Raw genomic sequence first — 27,575 nt, forward strand, 5'->3', positions numbered from 1 at the left:
TGTATCCCACAGTAGAAGTTAATGGCGCGGTTCGTACGAACGTAGAAGTTAATTCAGCTATTAGTTATTCTTTTTCACAGACATTCAAATCCTTTGAACAGATACAAAAATAATAGTGTCTAAATTGAAAAATTATTTTTCAGTTGTGTTAATCAAAATAAAAAGTTATGCTCAATTGGTTTACGTACATATGTATCTCATCGTTAGCATAAAATGAAGTGCTTTTCTGCCAAGATATTCCTCAGACGAAATTAATACAATGAATTTCAAATAATAAACAATTTCTGTTTCAAGCTGCACGAAAACAGAGACGAAGATCACGTAGGCCTCTGCCCTGCGTTGTTCCAGGATCCGGCTGTTCGCCGTGTCGCGGCGCCACTGTTGTTTCCGCCTGGCGTCGAAGCGCGCCGCCGCCGTGTGGCTCGTGTTTAGCGGCACTCGTATTTAGCTCTGGCCGCGTGGTGCCGGCATCTCAGTCTTGATTCGCTGTCAGAACGTTCGATCATACTGTTCCCGCGTGCGGAGGGTGAATTCACTAAGGACAGACGGAGAAATCCAGAGAGCGAAGGCTACCGCGTGACCGCATTCGTTTGCCGGTGATTGTTTGTGCGGAAAATTAGGACCCGCGGTTTTCCATTCGTCATCCGATTTCGAGAAGGTTGACGGTTGGACGGGGGTCAGAAACAGACGTGGAAAGAGAGAGGTAAGCGGTCTTCTTTGTTTTTTTTTTTTGTCCCCCCTAGGAACCTGTACTATTCGTGAGCAGCCACGCGTGTGCTAGGCTCGTTTCGATGAGAAACGATTCAACGGACTCGGAACAACGAAACGCTCGAAAAACGGTCATGCATACGGACTGCCGCGTTTAAAGTATGGATCGGATTTCTCCTCTGTCTTGTTTCGTTCGCTTTTATTTTCGAGATAGGTTAGCCGCGTTGGGACAATTGCGACGCGGTTATTAAAATTCGCTACGGCGCAACACCTTTTTGGCGCAATACCTTTTCGGCGCGTGATCCCCGGGGGCATGTGCATCGCGGATCCGGAGCGGGACTAATCTGTGTACGAGACGAGACTCGATATAAGATCATTTGAATAAAAGTATAGAGCGCGTAGAGAAATTATTTAAAATACAATATAAGTAATAATGTTTAAATAAAAAGGATCATGAAGATTGTTTTAACTTCGATTGAATCGATTTCGAGGATACGATCGAAAACAAAATTTTTATGTCCTTTCACCTAGTTACGGGATAACGATTTCTCTTTCTTTTGGTGAAATTCCGTTTTCGGAGACGGAGTCGCGAATATTTATGGTAAAAAAAAGCCTCTGTTCAATATCCAATTCGATTTGAGCCATGAGCCGCTGGAGCTCAGAATAGTCATCAACGGGTACCATGTGCCATTTTAATCCTGATTGTATTATCCCTATAGCTGCATTTATTCTATCCTTGGGAAATTATTCAAGAATTGAAAAAAGGGGGTAAAACATGCTAATTCGTAGCAATATACTAATATATAAAAAGTAGTTATATGAATATATGTCTCTCTGCTGGTTCATTTTAACCCAAACGCGGTAAAATGGTATAATATTTACATTATTTCTATGAAATTGTACTAAAATGAAATATAAATCAAAGAAACATGGTAATCTGTAGACATATTACAATTTACATATAAATATGAATGTCCAAATTATTCCCGCTGTTATTGAAGATACGAAAGAAAAAAAATAAGTAACGACCTTGAACCGTCTAACGTCCATTTAGGTATCTTGTGTCCTCGGTAGCAGCGGCAACAATTCTGATATTCAAAATCAGTGGGGACAAGCCGAATAGAAAGCAACCGCATAAAATATATCTGAAAACAATACGACGGAAATAAATACTAAAAGCTGAAGGTAACGGACAAATTGGTCTATAGTACAAGAACATATAGATTTTTGTTCAAAATAGAGTTTCGTGTCGAGATGACAAACCTTTTGCGTCAGACTAATAAAAAGGACAGTCAATTACGCTGAAACAGGAGTGATACAGAGAGAGAGAGAGAGGGGGGGAGAAAGGCCAGTTTCGATGAGCGGCTCGCGTGTTCCGATCAATGATATAACCCAAAGAAAATCAACGTCCGTCGGTAGCGTAATACGTTGTGTGCACGGATGATAACAAACGGTTACGTGTCGGATCAGAGTGTTGGGTACACCCACATGCGCGCGCGCGCGTTGGTCCCGTTTGTCGGGTATCGATAACGAAATTTGCAACGCCTGATAAAAATAGTTAAGTTTTCCTTTGCCCCGACTGTCGTTTATTTATAGATCTCTCAACCTGTTGTCGCGGATCCACACGTTACTCATTTTTCAATCCGCCTATCTTCCTATTGGGCCATCATTTTATTCGGAGTAATGAACAACTAATTGTAATAACAAATTCGGTGGCTCGTTATTCATCGATAACCAAATAACTTTCGATATAGATTATTTTAAATGTAAAATCAAATAATCATGTACTCCTGAATCAACAGGTGTGTTTCAACACCGTGTATACTGTGTGTCTGGGTAATAAATCACTTTAAATAGTTTTCTTTTCTTTATGGTATTTTAAAAACGTTTGGAGATGCAACTGTATTCCGTTATTTCGATGTAACTATAATATTTCAGTAAAGAACAATGAGCATTAGTCTCTGTTGAGAGAGGTGTTATCTGAAGCGGTACTAGAGGCACTCGACCAAAGAGAAAAGCGGAACGCACGTGTGTGTATGTGTGTGTGAATTCGAGGCGGCGTTCCGCAGTGTCGCACCTGTTGATTTGTTTGGAAACATTGCTTCTCGGCTGACTGTCGTTTATCCGTTCGCAGAGAGTTGGGGCTTAGCCACTAGGGGGTCTTCATCGGCCACGTTTCCGCGTCGAAGGGGCCATCTACACCTCGTTATATACGATACAACGTTACCGCTCCGTTACGTCGCGCAGATTAAGAGAAATTGACCAGCGCGTCGCGAATTGACGGACATCACCGTTCTAGAACAGCCTCTCGCTCTACGGCGGAATATATTGCGCTTCTGATCTGCACCAACAGGCGATCAGGGAATCGAGCTCGATTCTTCGCTATCCGTCTTCTTGTCCAGGTCCCAGCCAACTGTCGAAACATAGAAAATTTATTGAGAAAAATACGATTATTTTACCATTTACCATCACCTTCTGCCGATTGAGAGAGATTTTAGAACAGTTTTTTTTTTTGTAGAAGTTTCAATTGAAATTGCTAGAACAGTTTGGCTCCTACAGGTATTGTGTTTCTGATACGCAGTAGACTATTACTTTAAAATTATACTGGATTCTCAATTGGCTTCCGGTTTACTAGAGAAAAAGAGTATCGAAGAATATAATGGAAGATCTTTCTGTAATCGTATTGTTTGGGACTAGCAGAGAAGTTTCTATTCGGCAAGATTGAATAGGGAAGATGTTAATGCGTTTTATGGATAGTTAGAACAGATCAACAGTGTATATGACAGCGACCTCGACGAGATTAATTATTCTCAAATGGCAATCCAGAAGTAATTTTTCGGTGATCGGTCGACATTCCGTGACGTGGTTCAATCTATTCACGACGTGTCATATGCAATTTCAGTCACGTTCAGACGCGAGAGGGTATAATCTCCCACCGGAAATGTCGATTCGATTAGGGTCGATTAGTGGCACCGGTTCCATCCAGATTCAAGGCACTTGCGCGTCATTAAAATAAAAATAATTTTTTACGCATTAGTCTGTGTATATGTTTCGTTAACAAACAAAAATTATCATCTAAAGTCTAAATGAATATGTACATATACGACATTAAATGTCACAGGTAGTCTTATTAGAACTATTTACTGAATGTAATCTTACCACGGAAAAATATTCCGACGTTACATTAGATTAGATTATCGGTGGAATAAATTTTATTCGGCAATATCTCGTTTTCGTGATTCTGAACAAATCCAAATCCATTCGACTACTTATCGGTATCGATATCAAGTGGATAACGTTTCTTCGATTGCCCACGATGTATTTCAAATCTTCCATTGTTCAAGCCAGGTGATTTCAAGTTTCGAGGACAACCAATTGAATTACGCCGCTGGCACTGTTAATTTAGTATGTACATTCTTGTTTGCCAAAAACCGTCCGCCACTTTAGCTTCTACCTAACAATTTCAGCGAACGATGCTATTTTTACTATAACTTGGATTCTAGCGGTATTGTTTGTCGAGAAGGTGGGGAGGCTAGTCAGAAAGAATTTCTTAAATCGGTTACGCCAATCGGCCACGGAAGTGTATTACTACAAATTGTCTGGTTTAACGAGCTCTTCCTGAGCACCGCGATGTTAGCGCGCAAATATTTACTATGCAAAGATCGTAAGTTGTCGACGAATAAAATTAGCTGGACCACCTCCATTCGCACGAATTGTTATTATTGGCTAAGTTGATCATATCCATATGTCTACTCAGTGACAAAGAAGGCAAACGAAAAACACATTGAGATAGAGTGGAACAGAGCGAGAACGCGAGCCATTTAATTTTGTAAGTTATATACACTGGGCAATTTACGATTTCTGCACAGTACAATGCCACGCGTGGTATTAACTTTAAACTGGGGGTAGCACACCATTGAAATTGGACGATTTTCAATTCTGATTCGTCCCAAAAAACGTCGGACAATCCACGAAATGCTCGCCACTGTCTGCGGCGTTTGTCATGACCGGATGGTTCGATTTTTATCGAAGCATTTTTTCTATTCTAATGAACCCTTTGCCCTACGATTTTCGTGACGTCTGTCGACGATAGTTTACCAGAAACGAAAAGGATTCTGTACTTATATTAACTGTATTTTTATTGTTAAAGTTAAATATTAAGGCCAGCAACGTGGCATTTCACTTCGACTCAAAGAAAACCGAATACTATTCTACTTCGTCGAATCGATTTTCAAATCGTCAACAGGAATCTAACTCGATGCTACAGGGCAAGGGGTTAACCTTTAAGCTGTCGGAGGGGACCCTTTTGGGACATGGACAGAACTCGAAATTCAGAACAGTGCATATGTTATATGTATACATAAACTTTTGACCAAAAAAGATCACTGTTTTTATGAAAATATTCCGGCATTCTAAAAGTTATTAATAATGTTTCAGTTTCGAATCTTTCTATCTGTTAGATGCACGTGCTTTTTTTTTTCTAAAATAGAAAATGATAAAATAATTTGCTTACTAATGCTAGATTGTATTAGTTTGTGATCATTATTCAGAATATTTAGCCCGCGATGACCGTTCGGTGAACCACATCGACGACGAAGAGCATCACCCAGTGACCCATCGGTGGGTCACACCGTTCTAAACGTGTTAACAAACAAAGCAATACGCGCGTAAGTTGACCCACTAATATATGTATTTATTAGTCGATCGTGCTCCCCATGAATAATATGTATCTGTATTTGTTTCTTTATATTTATTCCCTGGCGTCAACCAGGTTCCGTCGACAACCCCGACAAAACATGGAAGATATTCATTTATTCCATTAATTTGCCTTCAACGGACGAAGTCTACTAATCGCGACTAATTTCAACTCACAACAACCTAATGTTGTGAATCAACATCGAAAAGATACACGTATAGTAAACGGTTTCGATGAGGAACACGTGAAACTGTTGAAATATTTATTCGGTCTTCGTTATTAATAATTCACCAGGTTTTTTCGATGCTCTTTAATTTATTGCATACATCTCGAAACGGTTCACGTTCGTGCGGTTCACAAATTCAATCGACACACGGGTTTTGTTAATCACACAGGGGGGATCGTAAAAGTTATTTTATTGTGACGACGCGACGGTGGGGGAATTTTCGTGGCAGGGCTGATCTCGCGATCGTTATCAACCTTTGATAATAATCTGCGAGATCGATCGCGTCTCGATCCATTCTATTTCGCACAGACATGGAAATTCGATCGATCTTTCGTTCGTTCCTATGATTTTTATGATATAACAATTTTGATAATGGTACCTGGTGGACGACCGGTTCACTTGGCCGGGTGTTCCGCTCGCGCACGTAATCTCGTCAACGACACCTTTCTCCAGCACTTTCATTCGGAAGTGCTTTTCTATCTGGCTGTCCCCTCGTCGTTGGCTCTCTCGAAAACTAGTTTGTTACACCACGTTCTAGCCGTACAAAGAAACGAAAATTCCTCGCTCTATATAACCTCAGCCGAGGAAAACGGTGCCTTGGAAATATCATAGAGTGCCTCCATCCTCCATTATCGTATATGCATGCTGTCGCGGTGGAAAAGTTTTACTGAAGTAATAACAACCGTTGAACTGTTGCGGAAGCTCGATAATAAAAATAATAATAATTCATTTATTATGGCCCCCCTCAGGCTAGAAATGGATTTGGCTTATAATTTTTTTAATTCATCCTTTCGTATTTTTTACGACCGCAAACATTTACAACCTAATCATAACTATAGTTATGTAACCTACCTCATTCTATTTACAGCTTAATTCTAACTTGAAACCAATTGACTGTTTCATCGTAGTAACTTCCTTCACCTATTCTCTCCAAACATCCTCTTAATCTCTCCCGTACATTCATCTGTTCTCTCTCTCTCTCTTTCGCTCTCTCTCCGCATAGTTTTGATGCGGAGGTTCAAGTGAATTATTCAATTAATTCGATAGAATTTCTATTTTATTAACAACAACATGTTTTCGACTGTATTCAATGTTCGACCCCAAGGACGGGCTCGTTATTCGCGGCGTGTAAAGTGGCCGGGGATTAGCGTCAAGAGCCTTGTAGCGAATAAATGCTGCGCTATAATGTTTTTATAATACGGCAGAATCTCGATTATCGGACCTGACCAGGGGGACAAAAGTGTTCGGATAATGGAACGTTCCGATGAGTAGAATGTTCGGTTAACAGAGAGTTCCGATAATCGAGGTTCTACTGTAGTTAATAGCGAATCAGATCAGTATCTTCGTTCCCAATAACAAGTCCAAAAACGGTTATACATGCTGTGTAACAAAATTTGTTTGTAACTTCGTTCCACAACAAATAGGTACTTATATCTTGTTATTAGATTGTATGCTGTTGTACTGTAGCATGTTTGTAAAACATTTTCCATCTCATTATTAATAATGGCCGTCACACGTTTGGGATGTAATTCCGGCAGCATAAATATTTCTCACGTCAATCTTTGAAGTTCCGTAGCCGTAAAATCCTATGACACATGTTTTTCTCGGAACGGTTCGGTTAAACGAGCGATTGTTTTTGTGCCCCGTTCCGTTTATTAAGGATTATATAAAAAAAAAAAAATATTTAATGCATAGTCATAGGAAATGCTTTCCGGTCAAAGGTTTCAGCCGGACTGTGGTGACGAATCTATCCGTATACGCACGATTATAAATCTTTTAATATTTAACATAATGTTACATAAAATTTGTCTTCCTCTCTTTTTAAACAAGTTTCATAACTCTTCCATGGAATAATGTTTTGTCGTACAGTGTGTACATATCTGAGATTCGACTACTTCTGAAATTTCGAAAAATGTTGAGTAACGATCCTATTGAAAAAATAAATGGAAAAGCAGTTTGGTAAATATTTACCTTCGGTATTCGGTTTCGGTATAGTTTTGATGGCATAATACCGGCATCAAAATCCTACCGATTTAAGTTCCTGGTTTCATTACACGCGTGTGTTACCATAGTCTCTAACAAAGTGCATGTAATGCCCCCCCGTTGCTATTGACCAAGGTGAGATCATTGTTCGTAACGAATGCGTGAGTTGGAGTGGTCATTTTCCCCCGTGGTTCATCAGTCTCGATTACCATTTTTCCATTGACCGATCACACTCATTGTATCCGGAGGTTTTCCGGCGGGAGCTTCCCTTTTCTGGGACCCCGAGCCGCTGAAATTACGATTTCCGTGGACGGAAGGTCTAGGTCCCGTCCTCGGGACTCGTGAATATTTTAAACCTAGGAACAACCAAACCCAACTAAATGGACGAATTTCAAATGACTCGTTTCACAAATTATCAAAATAATAAATGTATGTTGATTTCCCATTTACTATATTATGTTATATTGCATATTATATTTTATTGCATATTATGTTATATTGAAATACATATCATACATGAAATACAAATACATATTATATTGTTCCATTTAATTTTGGTACACATTGAACGCTGATGGTTTTCTAGTGCTAAACGCGGTATCGATCGCGTGTAAGGGACCCTAGGGAGCACCGATCTCGGGTTTCCACAAAATACCCGACGTAATCCACGTTGTAATGTAATGGCCGGTTTTCACTTTCAAAATTAATGTCCAGCTGGCTGAGAGCCTCTGGTTCACGTAACACGCGGACGAGGAAACTGGTTCGAGCGAGGCGACCTCGCGATTCTCGCGCGCGCAGCATCTGGCGGTTCAAGGCACACGCGGGTTTTTTTTTATTATGATTTGATTCTTCGAAGTATATAGTCCCGGGCCAAGATATAGCGTGATTGTGAATTAATAAAAAAAAAAAAAAAAAATAGCCGGCAATATCTGGAATGCCTACCTCCCCGGATAACTGTCGTGAAGCGCACCCGAGCTGCGTCAATTAAACGGGGACTACTGTATACAAATATCGTTGGTTTGCTAGATGACTGACACAACTAGGAAAAGTAAATTCTTAGGAAGTTTGTTTGGAATTTTGCTTTGCGTTAAAAAATTAGAAATTATTCTACCGTTTAGCAATGAACTAAATTTTGATTATTTTACCATTTAATTAATGATCTTTGGGTTTTGGTAGTCCGTAATAAAATACTGTTCACGTGTATTGCTTACTGTTTTAAAAATAAGGTTTGGAACAACGTATTTTGAATTGCGTCATTGTTCTTGTTAAATGGCATAATTTCGTAACAAATATGTATTTTTATTTTTCGGTCAGAAATAGCTCTTGGAGTGGATTTTTGCAGGTATCTCGAAATTTACGATTTTTTTTTATTCGTCGCTCTTCTATTTGTGATTATTTGTTGAGCACATGACACTGGTAGTCGAGAATGTGTATCGAATGTTCGAAGTGTTTATTAACTGTACGATTGTATTTGTTGGTACGTCATTCTGTGTATTTTGGTAGGCAAACTTTACGATGTGTACATCCAATTGCATTTCGTGTGGCAATAAACACGAATAAAATGTACTTTTGATTGCTAGTAATGTGTTTTGGTAAAGGAATAGAAAAAGTACTCGTAGAAATGATGAGTTAACTCGTCCTCCCCAGTTGACAGATTAATCGTAATCCTGTTAAACCTGAGAATGATCAAACTTAGATCGCCTTCGATGATATCTTCGAGAATTAACAGACGGATGACAACATTTTTAAGATCAGAAAAAACATTAATTGATTTCCATCGAACTAATGCTGATAGATTTACTTCGATGTTGTTGGGCAAACAGTAAAAACATGTTCATTTGCATATAATTTGCCTTGGAACGAAATTCATTCGTGTCTCGAATGGATGATAATTTGCGAAGTGGCTAGATATATTTCTCTATTAGAGGCATCTCATTATACACCGCGAATCATCCTTATTTACAAAAATTGGAGAAATGATGTTAAAAGCTCTGTAGTTTCGGTAGACCAAAACTCGAACACGTGATTTTATAGTGTATATGTTTAACAAACACACGGTAATTCGTGTTCGTAACTTTGCCATGCATTATGTAACAACACACCTGTTGAATATTCTAAGAGAGATTTTTCGATCCTTTCACAGCTTGGAGTCCTGCAGTGTATGTCATTTCGAGACTTCCGCGAATGTAAATTCGTATAGGTTTATTGTCCAGAAATTCGAATCCTGTGATCCTTGGCCCAAAAGTTTCGTTTAATTCAGCATACCCCAGGCATCGATATTCAGACATCTATGTAGAATTAAAATATTCCAATACAAACATCTTTCAGCTTTTTTTTTCATCTCGAAGATATCGAGGAACGAAGGCAAATGGTATTAAAACATCAACCAACATTCCATTCTCTTTAAAGCAAATATGACATTTTGATACATAGTAATGGTTTATTTAACAGGTACATCTATTAACGTAGAAAAAAAAAAATAACCATAACGGAATTAACACGAGGCTGTGGCTACTAATAATGCATTGTGTTTATCGGTGAACTATTACCAGTAACGAAGGCTTCGGAAATGTGCATTCGGTTTACATGATTTACGTACAATTTGTAATGAATGACCGGCGACCGCCACGTGTTCTCCTACCTACGTGTGTCCCGTGACTCATACAAAATTTGTTCCTTATTTATACACCGCATTCTTTACGCAACATGGTTATTAAAGTACGGAAGCATGTTACGGGTGCAATTACTTCAGGGCCTCTTGTTGGGATTGACCCACTTTTCATTCACGAAAACTGTATGTACTTGTTCCATTAACAGCAACGAATAAAAAGTGTTATTCACCACACATTTACCTTCCCATTCACGGGCACTATAAAAATCTTCTTGGTAAGCATCTTATTACTGCTCACGTCACATCTCTTTAAATTCCAATATAGTATAAATCGTATTAAGTTGTTGCGTATGAAAACCTGCGATTTTAATTTCACATGAAAGAAAGAGGCTCGTCCAGAAGAAAATAATTCGTAAACAGATCATTTCGCTTCTTCGAAATGTTTGCTAAATGGTATCGTCTGACGGCCTGATGGCAACGTTTGAAGATCTTTTATACAATTATAACCTGGTCGTAGGAGATCTCCTATCGTAGGAGAATAATTGAAATATATGTATGTCAAATTAACATTCAATTTACCATTTATTTCAGTTTCTGGAATAAATTTATCAAGTTGTAGGAGGTCCTTCTACGCCACTTTTTCCCCTAGTGGAAGCCGAGTTTGCTCGCGAGTGTACATAAGACACAGTGTACTGAATAAAAAAGTTTTGGTAAACATAGGTCGAAAGGTCAACCGTTCCTGAGGTTTGCTAGTGCGTGTACCACATAAATATCGAATGGATCAGTCGATGAGAATCTATCATTTTCATTAGTCATTGATCGAGTTTACATTTGCGCTTCGGGGACAGAAACTCCACACGTCAGTGATACGTATCGCGAGCACGATGAGTAATAAAAAATTTCCATTGCATCATCACGAACAAAACGACGACGTATGTAATGTGCCATCGCACAACATTTACTGTAGTTACGCACACCTTAGGCCAATGCGGTGGTTCCAAGTCCGTTTAGGCGTGGGTTGCCGTCAAGCGCGGGCGCGCTCTTTCGATGTAATTGTAGATGCACGTGCTCGATCGGCCGATTCATGCAGCCGATTCTACGACGACACGTGAACCAACCACGTTCGAACACTTGGGACGCCGACATTGATGCCCTGTCGTTTCCAGAGAGAGATTCATTCGTGCGAAAGAAAACGCGCCATTATTCAGGTTATCGTGTTATCCAGGAACACCGCGTGAGTCGACGTCTCGCATTAACCTCCGTTAATCGAATTTTATCACTGTCTGTTTTTATTATTACATATTTATCTAAAGACGCGTGATAGTTTGAAGATTGGCATTTGGAGCTGATGTAACATCCATACCGTAAACGAAAGAAAAGATACATTTTTCTACCATCTCGTTACTCGTTGGACACTCACACCAAGGTTCGACGTGGATAAAAACGATATTGGGGAGGGGTCAGACGAAGTCAATGAAAAATATAGTATCGAAAACAGCATGTTTTAATTTGACGAAAGATACAACTGGCCTGTGGATATTTATGGAAATTGTAGAATTTCTTTTGGAGTCGAACGAAATATTAGTTGGTTCGAAATAAAACGAGAATTTCGATAAATTTGACTAAAGTCGACCATAGGACATGTTTTAGTGGGAGACTTTAAGGAGACTAGTTTTTTTCCTGACTTTCCATATACATACGTACCTTGTGTAATCTTTTTTGTTTGCTTTCCTTTCTATGGTAATTAAAAGTGTATAGGAATCAGATCCCCTCGAAAACGAGTTTCTTTTATAACAATGAACACTTTGGTGTACATAAAATGGAAGATTCCACTTTTTGATCGGTCTGTAGATTCGAAGAGCCACTCTTCGATGGATCTTTTTTTTCCAAATGTGTGTCAGGGTCATTACATATTTTTGTCTTTCCTGAGATATGTTTAGTATCGTATTTTTTGGGGGGAGAGATGTATTGCGACAGTCCAGTTTTTGGATACGCACGGTAACTCTCTACAGAGGGTGTCCACAAAATTACGACCACGTACAAAATACATATTTCTTTTTCTTTCTTTTTCAAGTTTTTGGAAATAGTCTTTGAAAGTGAGCATTTACATAAATGTTCGAAGTCTGGTAATTACGAATGAGCAAATTATACACGGACTTACGTAAGGTCATGCGTACAATGCACCGTTTAAAAGAGTGTTAATAACCTTTACATATCCTTCGGTTGACTCAAAGTCCGTTGGAAATATTGAATCATCTACATCCGTGTCGTTCACCGCATGCTCGTTGGTGCGTGATTTGGACTTTAACCTGTCCCCAAAGTTATCCTCAAAATTTTTACTCGGTTCGAAGGTTTCGAGCTCTGTAAACATATAGGATAAATAATAGGACAATTCGCCGTGGATACACGGGATGCCTTTAAATTGATGTCGCTAAATTTCAGGCGCATTTACACTTTGAGATTAAAAAAAATTTCTAATGAATTTAATATCCCAACATTATTTATTCTGACGGTGATACTATACAGTTTGTTATATCGTAATAATAATCGATTGTACATGATTCTGTAACAGTCCGAAAGTACGTTGAAAATAAGTGGTGTCAGTATCAAATGTCTTAGAACTGTTCTCTTATTTTCTAGGTTATACAGAGTGTCTCGTTTAAATCGGCCAACTCGTATATTTCCTAAATTGTTGACGATATTGAAAAATGTTACGGAGAAAAGTTAAATGGTACCAGGGAGCACACTTTCTGATGTAACTTTTTTCCATATCAACGCGTAAAAATCATATGAAGGTTAACTTTGTTTTTCTAAATGGAATCTTATACTTCTCAATGGACTACTTGATGCTACTTTACAATGATTTTTCTCCATGAGTGACTTAGTTCTTTATGTAGTGAATAACGAGGAACATCAAGTAGTGCATTGGAAAATATACGATTCCATTTAAAACAAAAACAAAGTTGACCTTCATATGACCTCTATGCGTCTACATAGAAAACAGTTACATCAAAAAGTGTGTCCCTTGATATATCATTTAACGTTTGTTCGAAACATTTCTCAATATCGTCACCAATTTCGGAGATATTCGAGTGGGCCGATTTAAATGAGCCACCCTGTGTAATTCGCCTGCAATCTATGCATTTCAGTTCTATCAGATCCGAGAGAAAGTTCTATCGTTCTTCCACCTTTGCAAGATCATATACGGTCACAAAAAAATAACAACCGTTATTTCTCCTATTAAAGCGTGAATAAACACACAAGCCTATTAGTGAATAGCCACAGTAGCCAGACTCTATCAGCACTTCAATTTTCGTATTACATCAGTTTCCTTGAACTCTCACAAATCAATAATCTCTGTTCACCAACGGCAAATAAATTACCCATTATAACTGCAAAAATAATAAGGCACACCTTTTGAAAACCTGTCTGAAAGTGCATACCCCAGCCACCTCTGTTTCTCATGTTCATAAAGAACCTGTAGAACCTATGATTTCGAATCATACGACTCCAGTTCACGGTGGCCTCGGTCTTACCAGAACCCCATTAGCACACCGTGTAGTTCCAAATATTACTCGAATTCGCTCGAAAATCACAAACAACGGTTCTGATTCGATTCAGAAGAACGAATTCGAATCTCAGCCTTCGGAACGAGACGGGGGTCATCCTCAAGTGTTTGGTCGCATGATCACAGACGAGCGCGCGTATGGTCCTCTCCCTCGTCCGTTTGCGAATGCATCACGCACTTACACGTGCGCCGGCTGTGAGTTCCACGAGTTCCGCACGCGGGGGAACACGTCGATACGATATATGTACACTCTCGTGTCGGATAGCGGTTAGTCCCGCGCATCGTACGATTTGAACGGACACCATTCGCCGGTTCCAGGTGGCGAGAGCAGTAAACCGTCACGCGATTGGCTCAGGCCATCTCAGCTGAGCGTGCCGTAGACGCCGTAGTACGAGCATGGTCGGAACGTGTCGGTTTAGGCGTCGCGTCGTGTCGGTTCCCCTCTATGCATAGGCCGACCAGTATTATCGAAACTGGCGGCGTTCCACTAACGGCGGCGCGTCGTCGAACTATTTTAGTTCGATCTTTCTAGCTCCTGTTCCACCACACATCTCCACCGCCCCACCACACACACGTTTGAAAATCACCGCCAGTCTGTTACTTTTTATCTCGTGTTACCGCACGATAATCGCCGGCCTTCGTCGCGACTCCGGTTTCTGGGATATCGCGCGCGGAGGCCATTGGACCAGAGACGTGGTTTCCAATCGATCAAACCGTCAGGAAGTGTCGAGGAGGGTCGAGTCTAGGTCAGAGATTATAGAATGGAGTGTCTTAGAGAGGCACAGTGTCATTGTCACGGAGTTGGGGTTAATGTTAGGGACAATTGCCAAGATGTACATACCGACGTCATTTTCTCTCTCGTTCTATGTGTCGATTTGAAACGTTGGATTTCTGTGAACCAGTTGATTTGTTTTATTGGTATATTCGACGAAGCTTTGGATTGTTTTGAAAAATCGATGATTCATTGGGTCGATGATGGATATAGGAGGAAACGGTAGAAACAATGGCACTGTCGAGCTGGTTTATTTGAGACCGTTAGGCAAATGACTTTCAGGCGTAATTCTAACAAACTTGCTAATAAGCAAAAAATGTCTGTAACGCCGCTATAAATTCTACAACCCATTCAATGAAACTTCCAACTTCGATTCTTTGACCTATGGTAATGAAAAGTTGTTTCTAATTTTCATTCTGCTGTCCGTTCATTTGTATACATCTGGATGCGAGCGTGAATCATTGTTTTATACGTTACGTTTGTTTGTCTCCTTATCTTGCTATTACTTTCTTAATGTAACGCGTTTACAAAACTGAAACGGAATTCACGGGATAAAGTAATTTTTTTATAATTGAGAATTTCGGTACAAATAAATGGGCCAGTAAATAATTTTGAATATTACGTGGTCAGAATGTAAACGTTGATTAAAAATTTGAAATTTAAAGTGCTTTCCTTACACTTGTTTGTCGTAGAATGTGGCTCATTTTCATTTGAATTGCAGGTTTGGACCTTTTTTTTTACTTCTACTCGCTAAAACCCTGCTCTGATTAATGAACATTACTAAAAGAACAAAAACGGGATTAAACAAGAACAGTAAACAAAATAATTAAACCATAGATACATATTCCATAACGATCGTCTATCAAAGAGTTTTTGGCTTTAACGACTTATAGACCGTGGCTATTCGTGATAATGAAGATCCGTCGCTCGTAAAAATTCCGCTCGACCGTTCATCTGCCTCACGGTAGGGCCGATAAACTTAATATGGTCAAGTTCAGTGAATGATCAATGAGCCACGAGAGCCGTTAACCTCGGCAACCTTGGCACTGACACCAGCGGCTGTGCCAGCTCGGAGAAGAAAGTTTTCCGGTCTCCCCGTACTTTCATCGTCGATATATCGATCGATATATCGGAACCCGGAGCCTGTACACGCTCGATATCTGGGATATTCCCGGCGTGCGTGTTCAAGCGTTCCCTAATCGACGGTCCAGTCACGCGACGCTCGGACTTTGTTCCGTAGACTTTTACTATCGTGGTTAATTCGAAAAAAAAAGTGAAAGAAAAAGACGATCGAACCTCGTGGGATCGATAAGACGAATTCGAATCTCGATACTCGACCTTGCGTCCGAGTTCGATCACGCGCGTGTCGGTTGCACGCCGGTAGATACGGGATTGTTTTTATTTCGGGAAACTTTTAAGCATCGTCAGACCTCATTTGCTGAAATCGATTTATCGCGTGGTCCTTGTGGATAACGATAAATGAACATGGATAAATGAATAATTAAGGCACTGAAGTGTCCCCCTCTGATTTCGATGAAACATCGTATTTCTGTTAAGCAATCAAAAATAAGGGATACGTATTTTTTTTTTATCGGCTGAGACGCGACTTTAAGGGGTGAAACCATCTAGAGAATGAATAAACAACCACCGTAATGTAAAAAAAATCGATGTTACAAAACTTCGTGAATAGTCGTGAGCAGACATGTGCTCTGGTAAACTTGTAATGATACGGGTGCTTATTCCCTGAATCTTGATTATCCGGTCACGTGATCAGAAATTCACGTAACCGACAATCAGGAAGCACGGTTGCTCAAATAATCTGGCGGATTAGATACCGGTTGTGAGTTGTATATGTACTATGGAAAGAATAACGAACCTTGCCGAAATACCAAAATCCGCATTTAATCCTTGTTTATCATATGATCCTCATTTGAAGATTGTTGAAACTTCGGGTTTAAATAAATGAAGGCATGGATAAATAAACAAGTTCGTAACAATTTGATCGCACAGTTTTATAGAGGGAAAAAAGCCATTAAATGTTTATTTTTTTAAACGTAAAGTACCGGTATTATACAGGTATTCTCGGTTGTACCTTCGGCCTATATAACCTTATTTAAGCCCTATCCTTATAGAAACCGAAAAAATACCGGTATTTATTTCAGTTTTCGGTAATATATCGGTTTCGGTATAGCTTTAATGGCCGGTATCAAAATCATACCGGTTTAAGTCCCTGCAAAAAACTACGCGACGCTTCTATTAAGATCCCTAACAAACTTGCGATATCCCATTAATTATAGTAATTTTTTTTAGATACGCGTCCAATGCAGACAAACCAAGAAGTTTAGTACATACACAGTCAGATTCAGCCAGACAATAGTATGAAAACAAATACAGAAAGATTAAAAAATATGAATTCAAGGACATAAAAAATTAAATAATAATCGACAAATTATAATTAATTCGATAAAAAAATATTTCAAACGGAAGTTAGTATTCAGCTGACAACAAATTGCAATAGTAAATATCGATACAAAACTTTTTACTCGATAAAAAAATCAAGATCACGTCACTTTTTTCAAACGAAACTGTATACGTTTATATGACCCAATCGATGGATCTTTGTATTCTCTTTAAAAAAGTATTAAGGTACTTGGGTCGGAAATTGATTAGTTCAGAAGTTATGATTTTTCTCCCGAATCACCATATAGGTGCTCGAAGCACTTTGTCGGCGGGTCAACAGACTTTCGCTGGATATTTCGAGTATGTATAGGATATCGGGGGCATCCCCGACGTAGAGCGTCGACGTCCTGCCCCGGCGTCCCGGCGGCGAAACGAGCCTGCGCCTAGGAGGTCTTGTCCACGCGATCCACCCGGCAGTCGATAGGCCGCCTCGTTCGGGCATCGAGCAGCCACAATCCTCTTTCCCGGATGGCCCGACGGGTTTTCTGGGATATCCTGTTTCTTTGCGATTCTAAAACGACAATCCTCGATATTGGATCGGTTAACGCGGCTTTACCAGGTGTTGCCACACCAGAAACTTAACGTTAACACGTCGTCCCAGTCGTCCATGTTCCGTTCGGACGAATTGTCCTCGAAGTTTTAGGGGATGTGAGACGCTGCGTGGCCCTGGTCGATAAAGAATTATCTTTTGTTTCTCCTCCACCCCATTTGGTGATACACGGTGTGCCGTTTCGTTGCTCGAGATCGACCTGGCGCGGACGATGGAAGAAGATAGAGGTGTCTGGAAATTCGCAGGTTCATACGAGGACATTGTTTTCACCGCCCGTATCGATCTCGTAGCCGCCGGGATGTCCTGTTCCTATGGGACGCGGGACAGGTCGATCGGTTTTCGTTTCGCGACGCTCTCTCGGGACACGGATGGTGACCTAGAATGTAGGATCTCGACGTGTTTGTAGGTGAACCTTGCCGATTGATGGACAGGTACGATTAGCATTGCTATTGATTTGAAGCTGTGTCGTTGGCTCGACTTGGCATGTGTGTGTGTGAAGGCGGTTGTGGTGGTGGTCATGGGTGAACCGGCGCTATTAGCTCCGAGAGAAAGTTTCATCGGTTTTCTATTCTTGTTGTTGTTGTTTTTTTTTTAAATAATAGTACGTGGAGAAGTGGACAGTGGCCTGTTGCTGGAAGGTTGAATACGGTGAGAATACAGGCGTCTTAACAGAGCAACATTTCTCGTTGAGATAAAAATAATTGATTTCTAGATAGTAATATAATATATTAGCGAGTTGATTCGTAATTGAAATTTAAACGTACGCATTATTGCGAGATCCTCGTTTCTATAGGATACATTTTTCCAGTTAACGTGTTAACGACCCGGTTTCCGTCTTATTCCCCTTTGCTCCGTTTGATCTATCTGTTGTTTAGTTCGGGGCCTGAATGGACCTCGTTACATTTGATGTATTCGGTTCCATTCACCGAATTGAAGAACGCAACGTCGAGTCCAGTCGTAGGCTCATTCGTTCTGTTCTTTTGTGTATAATTTTTTACGTTGAATTTAGGTAGAATATATAAGTTTCGGATATTGGTGTTCTTGCGGTTTTTCTTCAAGTCAGGAGATTAAAGTTGCGAAAATCAAACAGTCGAAGTGCTCGTAACTGCTCTTTTCAGTTTTTTTTTTCTTTTTCAGGAGAGCACAAAAATACTCCAGCATCGTTAAGAATCATAACAATCGATCAATTTTCTTTTTAGAGTAAATCAGGGCCTAGGTCGTTTTTGGTAGTATAGGTTCCACCATGTTGCGAGTCTTGTTTCCGAGTATTACATAGTATCTGTCGTTGTCACATAAACCGAAACATTTGACAAGGGTCATTTTTGTTATGAGCCCCTCAATTGTGTCTCTGTCCCTCTGTATCATTGATTCACGTTATTTCGTATACTCTAGAATCAAATAAACTCCGATCGTATTGAATACGAGACATTTAATTTGATTCTTTGTCGCGAAATCGAGATACCGCATGCAATAAAAATAATAATCGTCATTTCATCTAATTCTATTTATTATTCGCTGTTTTTGGTCACATATCGAGGAATAAAATATATATTTAATTAACGATAAGAATTGAATAATTGAGGTCGCAGAGCATATTAAATGTTCGTTATCGTTTCGAGACTTATTCTCGGTCAAAGTTGCCGCTTAGATCACAGATTACAATCGTGATGGAAACTTTTCTGGTGAGAACAAGTTAACACGATAATGATATTGTCGAAAAAGGAGTACGATTACAATCCGGAATACAACATTAAAATATGGATCATAACTATAAAATACCGCTTACTTTCTCGTCAGTGTTGCAAACAAATATCGTGTTGGAACATTATACGATATGAAATAAAAATGGCATACAAGTGAAAGTGAATGAAGGATAGTAAATGACTATTTTTCTCTCCATTTCATTCGGTTCATAGATAATGTATATAAAACAAGACATTCTTAACTTTCCGTAGATATTCTAACTATTTTTTTTTTCGCTCTCTCGAATAATCGAAGTTATTTATTTAGATCAAAGCTTTACAGACACGTGCTTCAATTTCAAAGTGTTTCGATTTAGCAGCTGTGTTACGGTAAAAGTAGCGAAAACTCGTGGTAATTGAACACCAGGGTCACGGCGCTACGCCCGTCGTGTCACCATTGCTCACTGTCAGCATTTACACAATCCGATGTTTGGAATAATTTCCATACGTCTGTGTCTGTCTGTCTCGTGAACGATCGTCAGTTAGCTCCTTTATAATAACTGTCAAAGCACTTTTTTTTCTTTTTGTCATCGGTTCCGAGAATGTATAATCATCAAGGGCGAAAAAACTGGTTGAAAATGTATCAGTCATTAAGTTACTAAAAAGACTGCTTCAGTCTAATGAAACTTTCGTATTCCACGCTGTGTAATTTCTCGGTTCTCGTTTTACGAAATATTTTTGTATTTCATCGGAAAGTTTCGACATGAATTAAAGATGACCCGGCTGCTTCTCGTTCCGCTCGAATCATTAATAGATTTCGATAGTTCAACACGACAGGTTTCAGTCCGCCAAGGATACTTCTATGGAGCCTTTGCACGGCAACGGGAGTTCAATCGCGACGAGTTGAACAATCGGGGCAACGATTATCGACCGTTCTTACGTCAGACCGCCGTCGTTTCACGAAATACAGTGTGATTTGAGGGGTACAAATGCTAAGGACGCGATAAGAGGTTCGCGACGAGGGACTTAGACACACGTCTAATACTTTTGACTTTTCCACTCTGATTCACTGATCTGGTGAATTCGGAAGTAACAGATTCGAGGGTGAATTTGTGATGAATATTCACAAAAGAAAAGTGTCAATTGACCAGATTATATAATCGAATTTGTACGATTCAAGTGAAATACAGTACAATGATAATGTATATTGGGCCAAAATGATTATTATAGTTTCAAAGGCTTTGATATGGAATGCTGGTTACTGTTATTTTTAATTAATCTATAAAGCGTGACTCTTCTATGTACGCACAATTTTTATTATTACAATAAATTGACTTATTTTCGTTCGTTGTTCATTTAATAATATAAGTAACGTCTGTTTGCAGAAGCGTAGAAAGAATGGCGCCGAATATCACCAATACTCCGACTGGAGTACTATACGAGGATGACACGATCGAGGGTCCAGCATTGATTAATTCGCCAAAGACGAAATACGAGAGACGTATCGTATGGAGGAACGTGATATTCTTCACGTACCTTCATCTGGGGGCGGTTTATGGATTGTATCTTATCTTCACGTCCGCCAAATTGCTGACGACCATGTTCGGTAAGTTTGATAAATCCTACGATCTCTGGTGCCTCTCGCTTTGTCCATTATTGCGGACGAAACGAAGGAAGATTATTCGTAGGGACATAACGAATCTTACATAGTGTCACTTGGATTAAGGATGATCTATTTTTATGAAAATTACAAGTAAACTCAATAGATGTAATCGTTAGTAGATCAAATAACCGATGAATCGTGTGGCACATCTACTCAGTTTCCAGTTTCGCGAATCGCAATAATCTGGCATGCTTGATCAAATAATATCGAGTTGCATTGCTTTCGTCTAGGCTGAAATAAAACCAGTGTTCTGGAGAGTTTTTTTCATTCACATGCCTATTATTGCATGCTTTTTTCCAAATTCTTATTTGTTCTGCAGAGAAATAAAGAATTCGTACCGTTACGGACCCAGATCCTGATCACTTAACATTAATTATTGCTGTTTTATTGAACGTATATGTAGAAAAATTAACCGAATCCAAAAGAATTATTCTTATTCGAAGAAAACAATGTTCTACTTTTTAATTTGGTATTAACAAAAGTGCGATACTAATAATAATGAAATTGTAATTTAACTTTTAAAATAAGAAATGCAAGGAGAACAATGTTTGATCATCTAAATCATATATCTCACTCTGACCGATGAAATTTTACGTACATATTTCAAAACAGTTAATAATTATGTAGTAATTTCTCAGAAAAAAACTTGTATTTTAATAAACTTGTTATATGGTGTCTATATGCTTACCAAACTGATCAGGGATTGAATTCTGATCAGGAACTGGGTCCGTGACGGTACTGTGTCAAAATAGTCGTCGATCTGTCACGTTCGATTGTAATTCGATCGAGTAACAAGTTAACAAGACGCTTGAATTCGTTGTTTATAATTTACGTCGTTCCTAATTTTTTGTCTATCCTTTTGGTTTGCAGCTTTCTTGCTATATCTAGGAAGCGGTATAGGAATCACCGCCGGCGCACACAGATTATGGGCGCACAGATCGTACAAGGCAAAGTGGCCGCTGCAGCTTTTCCTGACGATCCTGAACACCATAGCTTTCCAAGTGAGTGAATGGTTTTTGGTCGTAGGATCACTCGTAAACCATTTAGTGGACCATTCATTGATCCTGTTATGTGAAAGGGGGGAAAAAATGAAAGACGGATTAATGTCCAGACAGCGACGACCTTTGAGCCGTGATACGATAGATCCGAGAACAGAATATGACGGATTGGAACGATTTTGATAGCTAACCAATTCAATTTGTGTGTCGCGTAAATTACTAATCAACAGATTCGCGAATGTATTTCAATTATCAGTGAATGTCTCGATCAAAATCGTGAATTTATCGGGCACGTTGATCAAACGTATTCGTCTTGGATGATTTTCAATTTAAAATTCTGTAAATGTATTGAGAAAATGAATCTTAAACCCATAGTGTATCCTCCGATTATATCGAACGTATTTTCAGATTGATTTGTCGGTGAACTGTAACTATATTTTTCTTTTGTTCATTTTTCTTTCGATAGGATGCGGCGATCGACTGGGCAAGGGATCACAGGCTTCATCATAAATACAGCGAAACGGACGCGGATCCCCATAACGCGAAGAGAGGATTTTTCTTCTCGCACGTTGGCTGGCTGTTGTGCAGAAAACACCCGGACATTAGGGAGAAAGGAAAGGGACTCGATATAAGCGATTTGACGAGCAACCCGATACTTGCGTTCCAGAAAAAGTAGGTTCTCAATGATAATTCTTAATATAAAATATAATGATTGGCCAGGATAATTGCAGTCAAATGATTCTACGTACAAAAATGAATCGAAAATATAGAAATACTTTTGTATATACAATTGTATTTTGCTCTTATCGTGTCATCTATTACGGAAACACCCTATACACATATTGTATGAAAAAAATGTCTCTTCTTTTACGGCTCAGATTACTATCAGAATCCTATATTCAAAGAGAATTTCTATGTATCCAGCGTTCAGTCATAATATCGTAATCATAAATTTATAGAGTGTTTCTACATTCAAGATATGAACACAATTTCCACGACTCCTGATCGCTTATCGAGAAGGACAATTTTCAGTATGAAACATCCCCATGATTTGAGTCTATGACGATGAGACCCCGAATGATATAAACACAGATTGGTATTGCGAAGGCCACGTTTGCCACCTGTTACCGCCATAGTATAGACATTGACCCTGTGTTGTAGTTGGTTTCTTAATTGCCCTTGAATTTAATTGCATCTTTATTGCTCGTTTCGGACGGGCCCTCGTGGAAAGGGGAGTCGTAACTCTTAACTTACGAAACGTCTTGTGCAATCTGTTCGCAGGTACTACAAAATTTTAATGCCTATTATGTGTTTCGCCATGCCCACTGTTGTGCCGGTTGTGTGCTGGGGCGAGACCTGGACGAACGCGTACTTCATCCCAGCGGTTCTGCGTTACGTTTTCACGCTGAATGTCACGTGGCTGGTGAACTCCGCGGCTCATCTCTTCGGGAACAAACCATACGACAGGTTGGTATATTATTTCTTCAACGAATAATCGAATGTAATTTTCCGGACTCGATTTCCTCCGAAGCAATGTCCATGGACTCTGTGTCCAGGTCTATAAGAACAGATTTCGGGAAATGACAAAGAAAAAATTGGGGAATTAATAGCGATAAAGTAGGAGGCCCCTATGGCGGGTAAAATTATGGTGGACATCGGTTAACCGGTCGTGGTTAGTGTCTTGTTTAATTGTAAACACTATACTCAAGAATATCGGGCATCCAGTGTACCACTGAGATTGAGATTAACATTATCCCTATCCTATATGTTAGTTACAATGCATAGAGGAAGTCTAAAGCTAAGGCTACTTTTGTACCTTCTAGCAAAGTCAATCCTTAATTCAATCTGTAACGTTAACGAAACACCGTTTCCATTAATTCCAGGTTTATCAACCCCTCCGAGAACAAGGGAGTCGCATTGACGGCGTTCGGTGAGGGCTGGCACAATTATCACCACGTGTTCCCGTGGGACTACAAAACGTCCGAGTTGGGCGGATATAGGTTCAACATAACGACGGCATTCATCGATTTCTGGGCGAAACTAGGCCTGGCGTACGATCTGAAAGTGGTCCCCATAAACGTTGTCGAGAAACGAGTGGAAAGAACCGGCGACGGTAGCCACGAACTTTGGGGCTGGGGTGACAAGGATCAGACGAAGGAAGACAGGGAGCAGACGCTGGTGATGCATAGTCTGAAGAAGGATTACTAGAAGATGATCCTCGCGAAATGGCCGATCGTTCGGCACGCGTACGACTAACAGCGGCTAATGTCTTTGTACAGTTCATAGGACGTGGACCGGATTGAGCTATCTGAGAACCAATCAGAACATTTTTTCGAATATCACTTAAATAGTTTTAATCGCGCGATCGCGGGAACGCTAGTTGCGGTCCGATTTTTCTTTCCGAAACCCGCTCGAACGTTTCTTTTCGGATGATCCAGACATTTTCTGTCCTCGTCCCCGGGGACAACTTTGATTTTGGTGCACAGGTGTCGGGTTCACGACGACACTTTGAACGTGTAAAGCAATAGTCACTTCTGTCTGAAGTCTCATGGATGATCCTATAGTACAGTACGATGATGGATCGATTGTATATCGTGAAAATCGATTTTTCTGCAGGGACAAAAAAACGGTAGCTCGAGCCGTTCGAAAAGTCGGAACGGTAGCTGATCTCTCGCGATCACGCGACTAATTTTATGGGTCATTTGGCAGGTTCTAAATGTCCTCAGTGATTCCGGGGGAAAAAATATCAGACTCTTGGTCGTACTCATCTGTTCCTCATTGCCGCGATTACATTCTAGATCACAACGATTATAGATACGCGTTTCGACGATACTTTCTGAATGATTCAGATCCCTCAATGCATCGATTATTTAATACATAGTTCGTATATTAGTTCAGTCCGTAGGTGTTGTCGAGGTTCGGTCGAACGAACTTCCGTTGAAGGCCCTGGATCGTAAGGTGGCCGCGCACCCTTTACCTTCGGTTGATCGTTCGGCGCTTGATACTCGGTTTAGTAATAGACTATTTAATCCCCCCCCCCCTCTCACTTTTGACGCGAATATTCGGGGCTACGAAGCGGCGAATACTGTCAGTTGCTGCAGAGCTATTTAGATTCGAGGGTAACAGTACTTCGACGATATAATCGATGATGCGATGGATGTACGATGATATACGATCGCTTGTTGGTGCTGGTAAGCCTCTTCAGGGGCTTGCTTTAAGTATAAATCGGACAAGTGTATCGTGTGCCAACGGAATCGCCTAAAAGTGTTAGTTGCGAGCATGGTTTGAAATCCTAGTATCGGAAAGGATGGATGATTAAATGAAAACTTGTACGAAACTTCACCACAGGGATTATTATCTATAAAAATATTCGTTCGATGTTTTCAGGAAACGCAGAATGTTTCGTATATGCACGAAGTATTGGTACCTTTCGAAACACCCTCCTATCTCTATTTTTCCATCATTCCCCATCGGAACTGTTTCGCTTTCCGCCCCCCCCTACCCAGAAAATAAAAGAGCGTAAACCACGCGCATTCCGATTTTAGCTTCGTCCGAGCATTTAGACGTAATATTTCCTCTTCCTGGGATCCATGAAAGTATTCCGCCACGTTTTTTACGCGTACCTTTCATCGAGACACACGGGCATATATCTCGTTGATTGCCCCCCCCGCCCAATTCTGTCCGTCGTATTTAGCCACTAGAAAAAAAGGAAGCATTTTATCTACCACACTTGTCCCGTTTGTTCACGAACGTGGCAAAAAAAGTAAATATATATTTTTCCTTCTTCGATTCCGTCTGTCAGTCTGTCGATACACATATTGTAAAAGTGATCGATTGTTATTAGTGCCTTGGATTTACGAGGAAAATCATTGTTCGAACAGAAAACTGAAACGACGTCACCACGTACGTAAAATAACAATTACCAGACTCGTTGGGGAACAAGTTCGTAAGCGCGAGGCAAGCTCACGAGAAGCTTGCACACCAGGTACCTGAAACGCAGGAAAACGAGGCGAGGGCTACAACACTTTCTAGGATTTAAAGGCAACCACCTCGCGCATCCCCCTAACTTATTCCTACCGGCCTGCTGGAGAAGCGTGCGAACAATGGAAGATCTACACGTATGCTCGACGAACGAGTGCCTCTCTGCGCCGAAAACGAGAGTGCGTGGCCGCGGTTCGATTGGTTAGGAGTCGACGCGAACCAGATACTTTTTGTTACTTTAATCGTGTATACCGTGCCGTGGTCAAGCGGATTTACACACACAAACACATGTTATTTGTACGATTATTTGCATGTCAAGACACGGTGCAAAACCGTGTGAAAAAAAAAAAGAAAGAAAAAAAGAAACATAAATGTTCAGAAGAAAAGTACTTGTGTATATATATACATACTTTCATGGCAAATTCCGGCGAGACGATTTCGATCGTCGTAATTTCCCCGATCGAACCTACCAATGGAAGAGAGAGAGAGAGAGAGAGAGAGAAAGTGAAATGAGATTTTCGTGGAATTCACGACGGAATGAAAGAGGACAGTGTTAAAATATATTTTTCCAGAAAACTCTTCTGAGCAGTACTTCTACCATTTGATCTTTGTCAAACATAATCGGGAAAGCTCGATGAACTGATGAACACCTTCGTCTGTATTTTCACGTACATAGTTTGATAATGGAAGAAGCTTAATACCAAAATTTCGACGAATTTCATCCATTCCTTATACGATCGAAAGGGGAGTGTGCTTAGAAGTGTTCGAACGAATTTCTACATCTTCCAGTGTGAACTTCCGCAATATTTTGGCAACAGACTACCATAGACTCCCAATTATCCGGCCACATGTTTGGCGACAAAAAAACAATTGACTGGAAGAAAAATTATCAACATATTCCGTGATTATTCACTCGCTTCCGATGAAATTTATTCTTTATCGTGTTTGTCATTGTTCAAATAGTCTTTCTAGGATTAATTTTTGTTTTCTATTCATACTAAATGTTTGAGTACTGGATAAATTGTTTGAATGCTGATACACGCCTGATTAATCGGCCAGAGGTCTGATCACACAGGGAGCCGGTAAAGCGGGTGTCTACTGTTACCCATACCCTTCATCCTAACCTGGGCAACAGAAATTACAAGATTGAAACGTGTTCGAAAGTCCAAGAACAGTTTTCCCCATCGCGTGTCGCTGTTACTAATCATTCCAATAATACCGGTCATATCGGTTGTGACTACCACGTATCGTCTCCGGAGGGGTCTGAAATTCGACGAATAGATTTTCATTTGTCTCTCATCTGCGTCAAGAAAGTCACCACTATTATCTTTTTTATGCCTTTGCTTTTTCTTTTCCGTCTGCCTTTTCTTCCATATTTTCTTTTTCTTCGTTTAACTTTCGCTTTTTCGCCCTATAACCGTCTTCTCGTCTCCCACCTTTTCTTCTTCCTCTCTTTTCTTCTTGCGTTTTTCTTCAGTGTCTTTTCTTTTTTCTTCGTGTTTTCCTCTTCTTCCTTCGTCTGTTGCTTTCCCTTCCGTCTTTTCCTCTTCTGTTCCTTACTCCCCTCGAATCGCATGAGTGTGGAAATACATCGAATGTATGATTGCGGCGTCGTGTTTCGCTAAAAATGGCGATAGCGTCGGAAACGCTTGGCCGTTTTAGAGGGCGCGATGGCGA

The 27,575-nt window shown here is 40.1% G+C and overlaps 1 protein-coding gene across 1 annotated transcript; it reads left to right on the forward strand.

Moving 5' to 3' along the window:
- Positions 1-429: 429 nt before the first annotated feature.
- LOC107188052 (acyl-CoA Delta(11) desaturase-like) lies at positions 430-27,114 on the forward strand. The gene is made up of 6 exons (XM_015576284.1): positions 430-703; positions 20,642-20,862; positions 21,790-21,920; positions 22,384-22,589; positions 23,199-23,384; positions 23,801-27,114. The coding sequence occupies exons 2-6, from the start codon at positions 20,655-20,657 to the stop codon at positions 24,123-24,125; spliced, it is 1,056 nt and encodes a 351-aa protein (XP_015431770.1). The 5' UTR covers positions 430-703; positions 20,642-20,654; the 3' UTR covers positions 24,126-27,114.
- The last annotated feature ends 461 nt before the right edge of the window (positions 27,115-27,575 follow it).

This window comes from Dufourea novaeangliae, unplaced genomic scaffold, assembly GCF_001272555.1.
Source record: "Dufourea novaeangliae isolate 0120121106 unplaced genomic scaffold, ASM127255v1 scaffold109, whole genome shotgun sequence".
NCBI classification, from domain to species: domain Eukaryota; kingdom Metazoa; phylum Arthropoda; class Insecta; order Hymenoptera; family Halictidae; genus Dufourea; species Dufourea novaeangliae.

Coding starts and splice junctions, on each gene's coding strand:
- LOC107188052 (XM_015576284.1), top strand. CDS start 20,655: ATGGCGCCGAATATCACCAATACTCCGACTGGAGTACTATACGAGGAT. Junction 20,863..21,789: donor ATTGCTGACGACCATGTTCG/GTAAGTTTGATA, acceptor TTTGGTTTGCAG/CTTTCTTGCTATATCTAGGA. Junction 22,590..23,198: donor ATACTTGCGTTCCAGAAAAA/GTAGGTTCTCAA, acceptor ATCTGTTCGCAG/GTACTACAAAATTTTAATGC.